Source organism: Plecotus auritus, assembly GCF_963455305.1.
Source record: "Plecotus auritus genome assembly, chromosome: 6".
Lineage (NCBI taxonomy): Eukaryota > Metazoa > Chordata > Mammalia > Chiroptera > Vespertilionidae > Plecotus > Plecotus auritus.
In genome coordinates this window covers 41,269,896-41,285,249 of record NC_137773.1, presented here as the reverse complement: position 1 = coordinate 41,285,249, position 15,354 = coordinate 41,269,896, and the positions used below count along the sequence as shown (strand labels likewise).

The window sequence follows — 15,354 nt, the reverse complement described above, 5'->3', positions numbered from 1 at the left end:
TAATGATTATGCTACACTCAGTGTCCCAGGAACTTTAGAGGATAAATGAAAATCTAATAGATATGAAAACATAAAACTGGAAACATATGGATCAGTTTACATAAGATACATGGAAAGTCTATTATAAAACTAGCATCTGTACTTTTGAATGCAAACCCTTTTCTGTATTTGTCACAGTTGTTTGTAATAGTTTATTCATTTTTTCATAAAGATGTTCCAGGAATGATCATGAATATCCCTCTTAACAATTTCTGTTACTGAGTTCTGGCTGCTACTGTATTAAAAGCATCATCTTGTAATAAATGAGCCCAGGTACTCCTGTTCCAAGGACTGCTCTCACTCCACAAAGCACACACACAAACACACCCACCCCATAGCCCACCATTTCCTCCTAGGTTACTTACTACCATGCCTTCCTCACCCCAACCACACTGAATGGACCAGTATTGTATAGGGGATGCTGGCCAGATCCTAGTATCTTTCTCCTAAAGAAAGTGCAGTGGCATGCAAAAATCCCAGTCAGTAATCTTCCTTCAGACAGACAAACTTGGGATCCCTATTGTTATGCCTTTTTTTTCTGTCTCATATTGAAAGAAATATAAGCAGTGTGTGTGTGTGTGTGTGTGTGTGTGTGTGTGAAAGAGAGGGAGGGAGGGAGGGAGGGAGGGAGGGAGGGAGAGAGAGAGAGAGAGAGAGAAGAAAGGTACATGGTGGGGGAGGGAGGATTTAATAGCTCAGGTGGTCCCTGAAAAATCAAGAGGAAGAAAAGCATTCTCGGGTGTGGCAACATTGCAACTCTTTTTAAAAAAATATATATATTTTATTGATTTTTTACAGAGAGGAAGGGAGAGGGATAGAGAGTTAGAAACATCGGTGAGAAACATCGATCAGCTGCCTCCTGCACACCCCCCACTGGGGATGTGCCCGCAACCAAGGTACATGCCCTTGACCGAATCAAACCTGGGACCCTTCAGTCCGCAGGCCGATGCTCTATCCACTGAGCCAAACCGGTTAGGGCAACATTGCAACTCTTTTGTTATATCCCCTTGATGCCCAGCAAAAATAAATTTGCCATGCACATACACACACACATCAGTACCCTTGGATGTGTTTTGAATATTTATTTATTGAACACTATATGTTTTTTAAAAATACAGCAGATAGTAGGAGATTTAAACAGATACAAAAAACATGTTCAAATTAAAACAGCAGAAAACAGTATCTCAAGATCAATGACCATAATATGTATCCTTATCTTAGTATTTCTCTAGCTTATTATGTAAGAAGTAATCTATCATGTTGTACGCATTAGCTCAGGCATTGTGTAGATAAAAAGGCAAAACCATCCTGAAACAGGAAACCAATATTCTTCCTGTCTAATCAACAAATCTAAACATTTATTCTTTTCAACTATTTGCTCCCGCTCTCGTCCACCACAACAGGGTGAGCCACATGTTCAGCATAGTTTTACAACAAAGAGAACATTTTCATGAGCTACTTTTGTCTCCCCACCCCCTTAATGAAAGAGGAGGAAAAACTGTTTCATACAGAAGGCGTGAGGCATATGCATTGGAACTACCACAGAAGTGTGGGCTAATGTAACCAAGAGGGATTTCACCTACATCCATTCAGTCAGCTCACGGGGGTTTAAAGAAATTCCAAAGAGTCATCAGAAGAGGAAAAATAAAGGTAATGCTTTTTGCCATACAGGTAAAGTCTTTGAAAATATGTGTAATATGTAAAATATTTCGACACCCCCATAATATTTTTCCAGAATTAACCGTATAAATTGCTCCTTTTGCTCAAGAGCTATCAGCTCTCTAATCACTACTCACATCAACCTCACCTCCTGCCACAATGTACAAGATGCACTTCTTGTCTTGTATTGCACTAACTCTCGCATTCATCGCAGACGGTGCACCTACCTCGAGCTCCAGCCAGGAAACACAGCAGCAGCTGGAGCACCTGATACTGGATCTGCAGCGGCTTCTGAATGGAGTCAGGGTATGTATATCCCTTGCTTGCTAAAATGACTCCCTTTAACTTTTCTGCCTGGAGTACACTTTGTAATAACAGTCTATTTTGTTTTCTCAGAATGACAAGAACTCCAAACTCCCGATGATGCTCACGTTTAAGTTTTACATGCCCAGGAATGTAAGTACAACTTTCTAAGTTCATTTTGTGTTTTATTAAGATGCAAAGTAAAATGGAAATTTGCACACTGATTATATTAATGGCATCTCACCTGAGAAAAAGTATTAGTAACTTCAATATTTTTAAATATATATATCCAGGTTTGATAATGGGGCTTTTGTAAAATGGCTTTGCCTATATATTTTTTAGATGACCTTGTTTGTAATTGGAGGAAAAGGGGTTGGGAAGAAAAGAAGATAATAATATTCTCATTTCATTGCTGGGACAGTTTTAAAACAAGATTATGTGAATTTACTGCTTCATTTGAAAATGTAAAATTCTACAGATATCTATTATGTACTTTTACCATGAAAATTACCAAAACCGACATCAGAGCAGCCCACTTTAAAATAAATCCTGTGTCCTAGGACAGTGGTCAGCAAACTCATTAGTCAACAGAGCCAAATATCAACAGTACAACGATTGAAATTTCTTTTGAGAGCCAAATTTTTTAAACTTAAACTTCTTCTAACGCCACTTCTTCAAAATAGACTCGCCCAGGCCGTGGTATTTTGTGGAAGAGCCACACTCAAGGGGCCACAGAGCCACATGGGGCTCACGAGCCGCAGTTTGCCGACCACGGTCCTAGGAGAAATCTCTAAGAGTCTGCCTTTGAGAGGCAACATAGCACTAATCCATAGCACAGACCTGAGGGCCAGATCTGAACTGAAATCTCAGCTCTACCATGTCCTAGCTTTTGTCAACTTGGGCAGTTACCAGCTCTCTTTGTGACTGTTTCTTGTCTCATCTGTGAATAACTGTACATACTTCATATAGTTCTGTGAGGATGAATGGGTAAATGTAAAGGACTTCCTGCAAGCATCTGGCATATGGTGAGCACCATACAAGCATTTACTATTACTAGTACTAAAGAGTAAAGACAAAATTCTCCCTGGGGAGCATAAAGTACAATTGTGGACTTACACATCTTTTATGCCAATAGGCCTAGAGACTTACACTAGATGATTCATTTTCCAAGTTTAAAAGCTCCATTTGGTTGTTTTGGGATTCAGGTAGTTAGATAAGCATAGATCATCCAGGCCCCTATTGCTAAGAGAGGACTGCTAACAGCTATGTGGGTCAACAGAGAACAGGCAAAACCAGTGCTGGGAAAAGCCTGTCCTGGGAATCCAAGCCCAGGGGAGGGAATGGGATTTAAAGGATCATAGTTGCAATTCCATTGATCTGCCTCTTACTCAAGTTATGCTTCAAGCTACTCTTTTAAAAGATGAAAAGGAAATAACTTAGTGATCTCCTCCAGCTGAATCAGAGACACATACCTCTTACCTCCAGCAACTTAAAGGCTCTAGACTTTTCTAAGGGGACTAACTCCAAGTTGCCCATGCCGAAAACTGCAGCCTTGAACTTGTAGAACCTGCAGTAGCAAGTTGAGAGGCCAGCAAATGAAAATGTCGTAAGACCTGTGTGGTGCAATGCTACCTCTCCCTCTGAAGATTGCTAGAAAGATAACATGAGATGTGTGCATAGTTTAGAGGGTGGTAGATTCTTTGAAATCTAACAGTTTCTAAATGACAACTCAAGATCTATTTGAAACCAAAGTGATGTGATAAACTCCATTCACTTGTTCATTTTACAACCATTCCATGTTTCTAAAAGATTTCAGTAAATGATAAAAACATTTAATTCAAAGGATTCTGGGTTAATGCTATAAAGATAAAACTGAAACTTAATCCTGGCTCCTCCTGGTCATGTGGCCTTAGGAGAACACAAAATCTGAGATTTACTTTCCTTATTTGTAACATGAAGATAACACTGCATTGCCTAGATCTCAAAGGGTGGCTGTGAGACTTAAATGGACTTATTTAGGAGAAAACACTTTGAAATTACAATGTACCATAGAAGTGTGAAATATTATCATTATGTGTGTATGTCTAAATCAGAAGGCCCATTCAAAAATACTTCAAATATTGCAATGTTTTACTTGGTTGGTACAAATCATTTTTAAAATGCTTAATGTACTTACTATAGAAAAGTAAACAATTAAGATGCAGTTATATGTGACTTGCTATTTTGAAAGCCAATCTTGTACACAGTTACAATGGCTAATGTATAAAATGTTGGACTGTGACCGATGGCATCCGAGAGCTCCTTCTGTCCTATCATTCCATGATTCTTAACTCTTAAACCATGAAACACTAGAATCATAGACTGTGACCCATACTTCCACATTCCTACACTGGTCCTAATAATTCAGCCTATATCTGTGACTTGCAATTAGATGCAGAAATGTTGCCTCTTTGCAAAACCAAATTAAGCTGAAATTAATGATTCATTATTTGTTAACTAACAATTATTTCTAATCGTGGGTAGCTGACCTCTAGTTTTTCCAGTCTTATCATGTAAACTCTATTGGTCCAGCTTGACAGTAATGCTGAGAACAGAGAGAGTGGTAAAAACTATGTCCTGCTACTCTTAATAAATTTGAGGGTACATTGATTGACTTTTGAGTCAAGGTAAACTAAATAATTATTTTTATTATTCCAGGCCACAGAATTGAAACATCTGCAGTGTCTCGTCGAAGAACGTGAACCTCTGGAGGAAGTGCTAAAGTTAGATCAAAGCAAAAGCTTGAGCAATATCACGGAATTAATGAGCAATGTCAATGTACTCGCTCAGAACCTGAAGGTAAGGCAATACTTCACTTGCTCACCTGGAAAGAAAATACATGGAGGGGAGGGGCATTTAGAGTAGTATAGCATTTTTGGTGTTTGTGAAGTGCTCATACATTTTAAGTCCACTGTGAGCATGAATCATTGTGTTAGGTGATACACTGTGGAGCTGGGATGAATAAGGTATAAGGGTAAGAGCCAGAAGGTTTCCACCCACCATCCACACAGGGACAAGCCCCTGGCCCTGCAGTCACCCCTCACATTAACACAATACTGAGAGTAGGAGAAAAAACTGAACTGAATGTCACAGAAAGCATAGTTTTCATTATGTATTTTTTTAATTCCTTCAGGTCATTTTCCAGATTTACCAACACTGATTATCTAAAAGGCCTTTTAAATGGGGTTTCCCTACCACTGGTAGAAGGACTAAAAGAGATTGGTCTAAAAATCAGCAACCATTAAAATGGCCAATGGATTAGATAATTAACTCCTTATTTAGAGGCTATACTTTCAAAACCTTACGTATTTTTAAACTCAGAGGAAGCATAAAATATACAAGGGACTCAGGTGATGTAAAAGAGATTCATGTCTCTTTTTTTCATCCAATCTTCCAAAGTACAAAATTCATGAGTTAATAAGTACCCTAAATAAACAGTGTAATTTTAATGATAGTATAACCAAGGTTCTAAAAATCTTAACTCTAATTGTTTCTGAATAGAAGTCACTTTATTAGTAGACTGTTCCTTTCATTTAATTCTTTAAAAATACATTGAGAGCGATGTCATCTAGACATTGATAGACTGTTTCTCATCTATGTTAAAAAGTATGCTCTAAATTTTTTTTACCACTATAGAAAACTGACTCTAAGTTCTTGATGCAAAATTAAGAGAAAATTATGTGAAAATCAGAGACTCCGAGTTTCAAAAGCCTGAAGTTTTAAAAAATCTCATCCTCTAAGAGGTTATAATATTTAATTGTATGTAAAAAAAAAATGTAACACTACAACAGTTTATTTAAAGGGAATGGATACTTTATCTCATTTGGTTATGTTCCCAGGATAGGTATTACTTCAAAATTAAAAAGCCCTCTTTTATCTTACTATATATCAGAATATTTTCCTACTTTATCAGCTAAAGGCAAAGTTGAAATAGCTCCTACTGGCAAAGGAAATTAATTTCCAAAAAGTCAGTCCACAAAACAAAATTTCCAATGTTTAAACTTTCAAAAGTTGGTCCTTTACTGATACTGAGTTGGGGGTAGGGGGTGGTAATGACTATTTATGAAACTTTTTCACACAAATTACCCTCAAACAAAAGCTTGTCCTAACTTACTCTTGACTGGCTCTATCTCATTAGGGGGAAAATATGTAGAGATTCATTCAAATAGAATAACAGGAGACTTGAGGTTTAAAAAAGAAAGTATAATGTGTATATCACTGCTACTGCACACATGTAACCTATATAGATTTAAACCCAGATGAAAGGAGGGTTAAAAACTTGATTTTGCATACATTTAATGCAATATTTGTTTAGACCTGTTTTCATTTAAAATGCTTACTTGGCCCTAGCTGGTTTGGCTCAGTAGATAGAGCGTCATCCATGAACTGAAGGGTCCCTGGTTCAATTCCAGTCAAGGTCATGTACCTCAGTTGCAAGCTTGATCCTGTGCAGAAGGCAACCAATTGATGTGTCTCTGTTTCTTCTCCTCCCACTCTCTCTAAAAATCAATGGGAAAATATCCTCAGGTGAGGATTAACAACAACAAAAAATGCTTACCTGGCGGGTGTGGCTCAATGCTTAGAGCATCAGCCTAAGAACCAAAAGGTCATGGGTTTGATTCGGTCAAGAGCATGTATCTATGTTGCAGGTTCATTCCCTGTCCCCAGCTGGCATATGTGTGGGAGGCAACCAATAGATGTCTCTCTCTCACATTAATGTTTCTCTCTTTCCCTCTCTCTTCTCCCACCCACCTCCCTTCTACTTTCTTTAAAAATCAATGGGGAAAATATCCTCTGGTAAGGACTAACAACAACACAAAAATGCTTATTGGTATATAATTCAAGGGAAAAAATCTTGTGTTCCTTAAGATTGATAGGATTAACAACCTCAGCTTGTGTGTTACTATCACTTGGTGTCATAACAGTTTAATTTCAGCACACCAATTTGATCATTTCAAGAAAATGAGATTAATATGTTTAACCTCCTTGAAAATAAAGGCCATAAGCCTGTAATACTTCAATTGAGAATAATTATATCTAAGGTAAACCACCCTGAACTAAAAAAATAATTATAATTTTTGTGTTTTAGGGACCTGAAACGAGATTCAAATGTGACTATGATGATAAGACGGTGACCATCATAGACTTCCTGAACAAGTGGATTACCTTTTGTCAAAGAATCTTCTCAACACTGACTTAAGTGCTTCCCATTTAAAATGTTATCAGGCTTTCTATTTATTTAAATATTTAAAAATTATATTTATTTTTTGATGTATGGTTTGCTACCTTTTGTAATTATTATTCTTCGTCTTCAGATGATAAATATGGATCTTTTAAGATTCTTTTTGTAAGCCCCAAGGGCTCTAAAATATACATAAATTATTTATCCCAAAGTATTTATTTTTATATTGAATTGTTAAATATAATGTATATGTAGTTCAATTCATAAAATTATTTAATAAAGGTGATGAATAACAACAAGCACAGAGTAATTATTAAAATATTTCCAAATTACTTCTCTGACCTCAAAAGACAGTTAAGATGCCTTCCCCTGGAAGGTATGTGGAATAAGGAAATGGGCTTCTCAAAGCTCTTGCTTTCTCCTACCATGAGCTGATCAGTTCCTAAGTTCTAGTCTGAGAAAACCTCATCAAATTATATGATTTTATATCTCCACAAACAAGATGCTAAACACAAACATTCTTGAAACTCTTCAGATAATTGATGTGTCTCTCCATCCATTTCCCAACATCTTACAAATTGTTCTCTGCCCTCAGGAGTCTCCCGGCCTGCTGGCTTTCCACTGGGTCCTGCCACTGAGGAACCCTGGTGGGAAGTGGGAGGGATTGAAAAGATTCCCGATTTTCCCCATGGAGTGGTTGTGCCTCTCAGCCAAGGCGGCTCTCTCAAGACTTTTTTCCCTCTGGGTTCTGCTAACTTTTCTTTCCACTCCTCCCTTTAAGCCAGGCGTTATGTACTTCCACTGTTACCAGCTCCAGGTACTGTACTCTCCCTCATAGTTTCCCTGTACCCTACCTTAGTAAATCATCTCTTTATGAAATTCTCCTTGAATTATTCTGAGTATGCTGTTTCCTGACGCAGACACAGTAATTGTATGGGAAATAGCACCATGAAATAGACTCTCAAATAGGCTCCTGGATCAGGATTGTTCATATAGTCAAGGACCACAATGGTAGTATGACATGGGAAATCTATGGAATGCAATAGCATCCTAATTATCATCAATAGTAGCATAGAATGAAATGCAGGAGGGCAAGGTGTTGCGAGATCCAAGGCCATGACATTTAATTGTTACAGCAACAATAGTTATGAAAATTGCGATTATTACCTAGATTCTTAAAATTAAAGTTATGAATATACACTTAAAAACATCCATGGAAGTCCTCATTGGCTGATTTTAAATATTCCATTTCTAGAGCAATGTGCTCTTTCCAGCTCCTCCACACCTGCCTTGGGCCACTCACCAGCTGTCAAAAATGGTAAAAGAAACCACTTACTATGATGTTTTGGAGGTCAAACCCAATGCCATCCAGGAAGAATTGAAAAAGATTTACAGCCTGGCTGGCATGGCTCAGTGGTTGAATGTTGACCTATGAATCAGGGCGTCAGTTTGATTCCCACTCAGGGCATATGTCTGGGTTGCGGGCTTGATCCCCCTTGTGGATGGTGCAGGAGGCAGCCAATCAACTCTTCTCTTAAATCATTGTTTCTATCTCTCTCTCTCTCCCCGTTCCTTTCTCTGTGAAATAATGAAAAATACATTTTAAAAAAAGAAAAGAAAATGCTTATAGGAAGCTGGCCTTGAAGTACCACCTGATAAGAATCCAAATGAAGGAGAGAAGTTTAAACAGATTTCTCAAGCTTATGAAGTGCTCTCTGATGCAAAGAAAAGGGAATTATATGACAAAGGCGGAGAACAAGCAATTAAAGGAAGGTGGAGCAGGTGGTGGTTTTGGCTCTCCCATGGACATCTGTGATAAGTTTTTTGGAGGAGGAGGAAGGTAGAGAGAGAAAGGAGAGGTAAAAAATGTTGTCATCAGAGAGAAACCAAGATGGCGGCATAGGTAAACACCTAAACTGCTGCCTCGCACAACAATTTCAAAACTACAACTAAAAGACAGAACGGACACCATCCAGAACCGCAGGAAAGCTGACTGAGTGAAAATTCTACAACTAGAAGGAAGGAGAAAAGCTCACAGAGAATTGGAGGTACGGCAAAGGGTCTTTGTGCGCGCAGAGAGGAAGGGCGGCGGAGTGCCTGGCTGGCTTTCTCTGGCGGAAGGGGGAAGGGAGCCCCCGACCGCATTGAACCCCAGTTCTGACTGCAGTGAACCCCAGTTCCAGGCGAGCCCCGGGGGACCCACGCTCTTGTGGGGGGAGTCTGGACTCTCGGGCGGAGACTCGGGAGCCGGGGAAGGCGGAAGACTGAAAGTCCGCTCGCGCCAGTGCGCACAAAGGCTGCGGGGGCTGCCGCAGGCTTTCCCTAGCGGAAGGGAGTGAGAGGCTCCTGACGGCACAAAACCCCAGTTCTGACTGAAGTGAGCCCCAGTTCTGACTGCAGTGAACCCCAGTTCCAGGCGAGCCCCCGGGGACCCACGCTCTTGTGGGGGGAGTCTGGACTCTCGGGCGGAGACTCGGGAGCCGGGGAAGGCGGAAGACTGAAAGTCCGCTCGCGCCAGTGCGCACAAAGGCTGCGGGGGCTGCCACAGGCTTTCCCTAGCGGAAGGGAGTGAGAGGCTCCTGACGGCACCGAACACCAGTTCTGACTGAAGTGAGCCCCAGTTCTGACTGCAGTGAACCCCAGTTCCAGGCGAGCCCCTGGAGACCCACGCTCTTGTGGGGGGAGTCTGGACTCTCGGGCGGAGACTCGGGAGCCGGGGAAGGCGGAAGACTGAAAGTCCGCTCGCGCCAGTGCGCACAAAGGCTGCGGGGGCTGCCACAGGCTTTCCCTAACAGAAGGGAGTCAGAGGCTTCTGACGGCACTGAACACCAGTTCTGACTGAAGTGAGCCCCAGTTCTGACTGCAGTGAACCCCAGTTCCAGGCGAGCCCCCGGAGACCCACGCTCTTGTGGGGGGAGTCTGGACTCTCGGGCGGAGAATCGGGAGCCGGGAAGGCAGAGGACTGAAGGCACACACGTGCTAGCAAGGGCAAGGCTGATGGGAAGCCAAGACTGAGACTCCACCCCATCCAAGCTGAGCACAGAGGCTATTGCAATTTGGCAAGTCTAATCCTATAAGGCTGTCTCCAGCACCGGACTTCTCCCAGCATAGACACAGCTGATCCTTACAGCCAACTGGCCTGGAGGTCAATTCTTCCCAGTGATACCAACAACAATAAAGACTTAATTACAACAAGGCTGTACACACAGTCCACAAAGGTGTGAACCAAGAGTGTCCACCTCAGGTTAACTGGGGAGGCAGACCCACTGGGCCAAATTGGAAACCTAGCACACAAATCTACCAACTCAGGGAAGCAGTGAAATTGCGGCGTCTAAGAATCAGATCACAAACGAAAGAAATGGAGGAAAACAAACGACTGGATATAGAATTCAAAACCACGGTTATTAGGCTTTTTAAGAATATCCTAGAAAAGGCCGATAAATATAACGAGACCCTCGAAGAGATGAAAAAGGACCAACTAGAAATTAAACATACACTGACTGAAATAAAAAATATTATACAGAGACCCAAAAACAGACAAGAAGAACACAAAAATCAAGTCAAAGAATTGAAATACAAAGAAGCAAAAAACACTCAACCGAAAAAGCAAAAAGCAAAAAAAAAAATCCAAAAAGTTGAAGATAATGTAAGAAGACTCTGGGACAACTTCAAGCGTACCAACATCAGAATTATGGGGGTGCCAGAAGAAGAGAGAGAGCAAAATACTGAAAACCTATTTGAAGAAATAATGACCGAAAACTTCCCCCACCTGGTGAAAGAAATGGACTTACAAGTCCAGGAAGCCCACAGAACCCCAAACAAAAGGAATCCAAAGAGGACTACACCAAGACACATCATAATTAAAATGCCAAGAGCAAAAGACAAAGAGAGAATATTAAAAGCAGCAAGAGAAAAACAGTTAGTTACCTACAAGGGAGCACCCATACGACTGTCAGCTGACTTTTCAACAGAAACTATGCAGGCCAGACGGGAGTGGCAAGAAATTTTCAATGTGATGAATAGCAAGAACCTACAACCAAGATTACTCTACCCAGCAAAGCTATCATTCAGAATTGAAGGGCAGATAAAGAGTTTCACAGACAAGAAAAAGCTAAAGGAGTTCATCACCACCAAACCAGTATTATATGAAATGCTGAAAGGTATTCTTAAAGAAGAGGAAGAAGAAAAAAGGAAAGATAAAAATTGTGAACAACAAATACATATCTATCAACAAGTGAACCTAAAAATCAAGTGAATTAAAAACCTGAGGAACAGAATAATCTGGTGAATACAGTAGAATCGGGGGCATAGAAGGGGAGTGGACTGATAATTCTCAGGGGGAAAGGGGTATGGGGGGGTTCATGAAGAGACTGGACAAAAATCATACACCTATGGATGAGGACAGTGGGGGGTAGATAAGGGCAGAAGGTGGGGTGGGAAATGGCTGGAGGGGAGCTATGGGGGAAAAAAGGAGAAATAATTGTAATAATCTGAATAAAGATTTATTTAAAAAAAAAAAATGTTGTCATCAGCTCTCAGTAACCTTAGAAGATTTATATAATGGTGCAACAAGAAAACTAGCTCTGCAAAGAGATGTGATTTGAGACAAATGTGAAAGCTGAGGTGGTAAGAAAGGAACAGTAGAGTGCTGTCTCAATTGCTGAGGTACTGGAATGCAAATAAGAAATCACCAGATAGAACCTGGAATGGTTCAGCAAATTCAGTCTGTGTGCATGGAGTACCAAGGCCGTGGGGAATGGATCAGTCCTAAAGATGGATGTAAAAGCTGCAATGGAAGGAAGATAGTTCGAGAGAAGATTGTAGAAGTTCATATTGATAAAGGCATGAAAGATGGCCAGAAGATAACATTCCATGGTGAAGAAGATCAAGAACCAAGACTGGAGCCAGGAAATATCATTGTGTTAGACCAGAAGGACCATGCTGCTTTTAAGCGACAAGGAGAAGACCTTTTCATGTGTATGGACATACAGCTGGTTGAAGCATTGTGTGGCTTCTAAAAGCCAATAGCTACTCCTGACAACTGAACCATAGTCATCACCTTTCATCCAGGTCAGATTGTCAAGAATGAAGATATCAAATGTGTGTTAAATGAAGGCATGCCAATTCATCATAGACCACATAAAAAGGGTCACCTAATCATCAAATTTAAGGTAAACTTTCCTGAGAATGGCTCTCTCTCTCCTGATAAACCCTCTTTGTTGGAAAAACTCCTACCTGAAAGGAAGGAAATAGAAGAGACGGATGAAATGGACCAGGTAGAACTGGTGGACTTTGATCCAAGTCAATGGAGAAGCATATGAGGATGATGACATCATCCTAGGAGTGGTGTTCAGTGTCAGATTTCTTAATGGGGCCAGTGAATAACACTCACTGCTGGCATTTTATTTACAGTAGTGAATGAGTGAAGGACTGTAATTGTAATATACTCACTACTTGCTACTGTTTTTGTTTTAATATTCAACTCTAGTAGTGTTTTAAAAGTTAAATAAAGAATAAACTCATACAAAAAAAATAGTCCATTTCTACAGTAGTAATAGGGTATACATGGCATAGGGCGGAGCCTGATGTAAGATCTACAAAGATGCAGACCCTCCAGGCCTCTCCCATGAAGGGCAGGAAGGAGTGAGGCCCTAAGATGTGGGATGCAGACACAGAGAATACCCATTTGCCCCCTTTTTTTTAGTTGTGTCCCTTCTGAGTAAAAAACATTCCTCTCCTTAAAAGTATTCCAATGACTCACAAATTGAGGGCAATTTTCCCTAGAACTCACCTTTACCAGCTTTTATTGCCTCCAGGCCTAAAATAGGACTTGTTAAGATCTCAACATTGCTGGGGAATAGAGTGTTTAGCCAATGGGGATAGAAAATAAGTCATGTTTGGGCTGATTTAACTGCGATTAATGAAACTCCCCGGGATTCAGAATTTAATGAGAACTTGCAAATGGCATTAATAGTTGAGTAAATGCTTAGACTCCCAAGTGGCCCCTTTCAATGATGTTGAAGCACCAGCGCCTCCCCATAGAAGAGTGCACAGGCCAGGGAAAGGCTGTGTTGGGATGGGTGAGTAGTGCAGTATTCTCATCTTGCCCAGATGCCACCAGAGTTCTGTGGTGGGTTTTTTCCTTAGGACCAGAAGTGACAGAGGGTGCTCCTCTGGTGCCACTGAAACCACTACACAAAATCAAATATATCTGACAACTATTATAACACAAGGAGTGACAGAGCAGTAAATTGTATTTAAAGTCAGTTTATAGGATGTATCAGGATCAAACTATTTCTAAAGAGGAAATTCTTATGCTTCCTGTTTACTTAATATTTTCTCTCCTTTCTCACATCAAAGAAACCATCAATTTCAGCTCATTCTCAAAGAAAATAAACTTGCATTTGTAACTCACAGTGATCCTTCATTAACTGTTATAAAGTCTGACAACAATTCCTACCAATCCCCATCAATATATTCAAAGCATTTTTACATATTTCATATATACATTATGATCAAATTATTTTTTGCAAGTTTCATCTAAGGCTCTCTTAAAATAATGCTCACATCATTTCATGTGCAAAATAAAATTATCTAAAGATATCTCCCAATTTAAAAAGTCTAAATTTCTATAACAGATGAAATGTCTGTTTTACCCTGTATAGGCACTGCCTTAATACGTGATGAACACAACTATATTTTTTATTAAAAAGTTCCATGGCATAGGTAAGAAAATGAAATTATTGAACGTGGGGGTAAAAACAGGCTGCCTAAGCCCAGATCTTACTGTCCAGGGCTCTATCTGTCCCTGGCCCCACACAGACTCCTCAAACATTGAAGGGACTCAACACTAAAATCTCCATTCATAATCCATCACTCATGCCAATAATTTAACTATGAAATATTCTTGCTAAAATTTTGAACTTGACTTTGAAAGCCTCTAGATTTAACTATTGGATTCAGGAAATACAGAGGACAAAAGACCATGTTAAATGACATCATGGAAATGTAGGCAACAAAAATGAGTTTGTGGGATACTTCAAACAAAAGCCAATTTTCCCAGAACTAAATTAAGAGAAAAAAATGTGAGAAAATGTATAGATTACTAGATACTTAACAAACATACAAATTTTAATATGTGTAACTTTGATCTTGGTTATAACACTCTAAAATTTATGAAATAATGGGAGAATTACTATTAATTTTTCAGGTGTGCTAACTGAATTGTGGTTATACATATGTGGCATTAAAGAGTCTTCACATTTTACAGATACATATCACAGTATCTTCAGAAGATATAATATGTCTGAAATTTTTTCTAACATAAACCAATTTGGGAAGGTATATATCAAACAAGATTGCCATTTTTTAATAATTATTGAGTTTGGTGATAGGTACTAGTACATGGGGATTCATTTACTATTCTACTTTTGTATGTTTGCAAATTTCCATAAGTAAACAAAAAAATGTCGAGTGGCATTTGAATGTATGTCATTTCCCTATACAAAATCCTTCAAGAGCTCCCTTTCTGCGTCTCAAATTGAGAAAAAATGCTAGATTCAATTCTCAACTTCTCCATCAAGAGTTCTATACTCTAGCCTCAAAGACTGACATTTCCCCTCTAATCTTTGCTTTATTACATCCTTACAAATTTTAACTATTCTTCAATGCTTGCTCAGGTAACAGAACCTTAGAACTAAAAAGGACTTCAATTTAGATGCAACTAGTCTAGTGGTTTTTGAACAACTTCAGAAGTCTGAATTTAGTAGTTTACTTTTCATCAAGCAAAACATCTTATGCAACCCAATACATAATAGATAAAAGAAGATACACATTGCTGCTTCAATGAAGGGTAGCTTGGAGCCCTTTCTAATAAGTTTCCACCCCTGAAAAATATTCTAGTATCGATTTCATCCCTGCAATAAATGAAAAACTGAGCTAAGGAGATTAAATAACTTATAACAGTCATAAAGGCCAATGGGTTTCAAGCCATCTCCTGCCCTTTCCACTAAATGATGGCCTTCTACTAAATTCCATCTCCTTCATCCTATACATAATCTCTCTTGATACCCCTCTCTAGATATGATCTTTCTCTAAACCCAAACAGTACATATAACTGAGTAGACATAACA

General features: G+C 39.6%; 1 protein-coding gene and 1 pseudogene across 2 annotated transcripts; both read left to right on the top strand.

Annotated features, from left to right (window-relative positions):
- Positions 1 to 1,857: 1,857 nt before the first annotated feature.
- On the top strand, positions 1,858 to 7,240 carry IL2 (interleukin 2; the record flags this gene model as incomplete). Its single annotated transcript, XM_080673432.1, has 4 exons — positions 1,858 to 2,004; positions 2,095 to 2,154; positions 4,699 to 4,839; positions 7,130 to 7,240. 4 exons carry the CDS (start codon positions 1,858 to 1,860, stop codon positions 7,238 to 7,240), a joined length of 459 nt encoding a protein of 152 aa, XP_080529558.1.
- Positions 7,241 to 8,537: 1,297 nt separating this feature from the next.
- LOC308251625 (dnaJ homolog subfamily A member 1-like) lies at positions 8,538 to 12,591 on the top strand (annotated as a pseudogene). The gene is made up of 3 exons: positions 8,538 to 8,635; positions 8,853 to 9,081; positions 11,723 to 12,591. The product of its transcript is annotated as a dnaJ homolog subfamily A member 1-like (transcript).
- Positions 12,592 to 15,354: the final 2,763 nt, after the last annotated feature.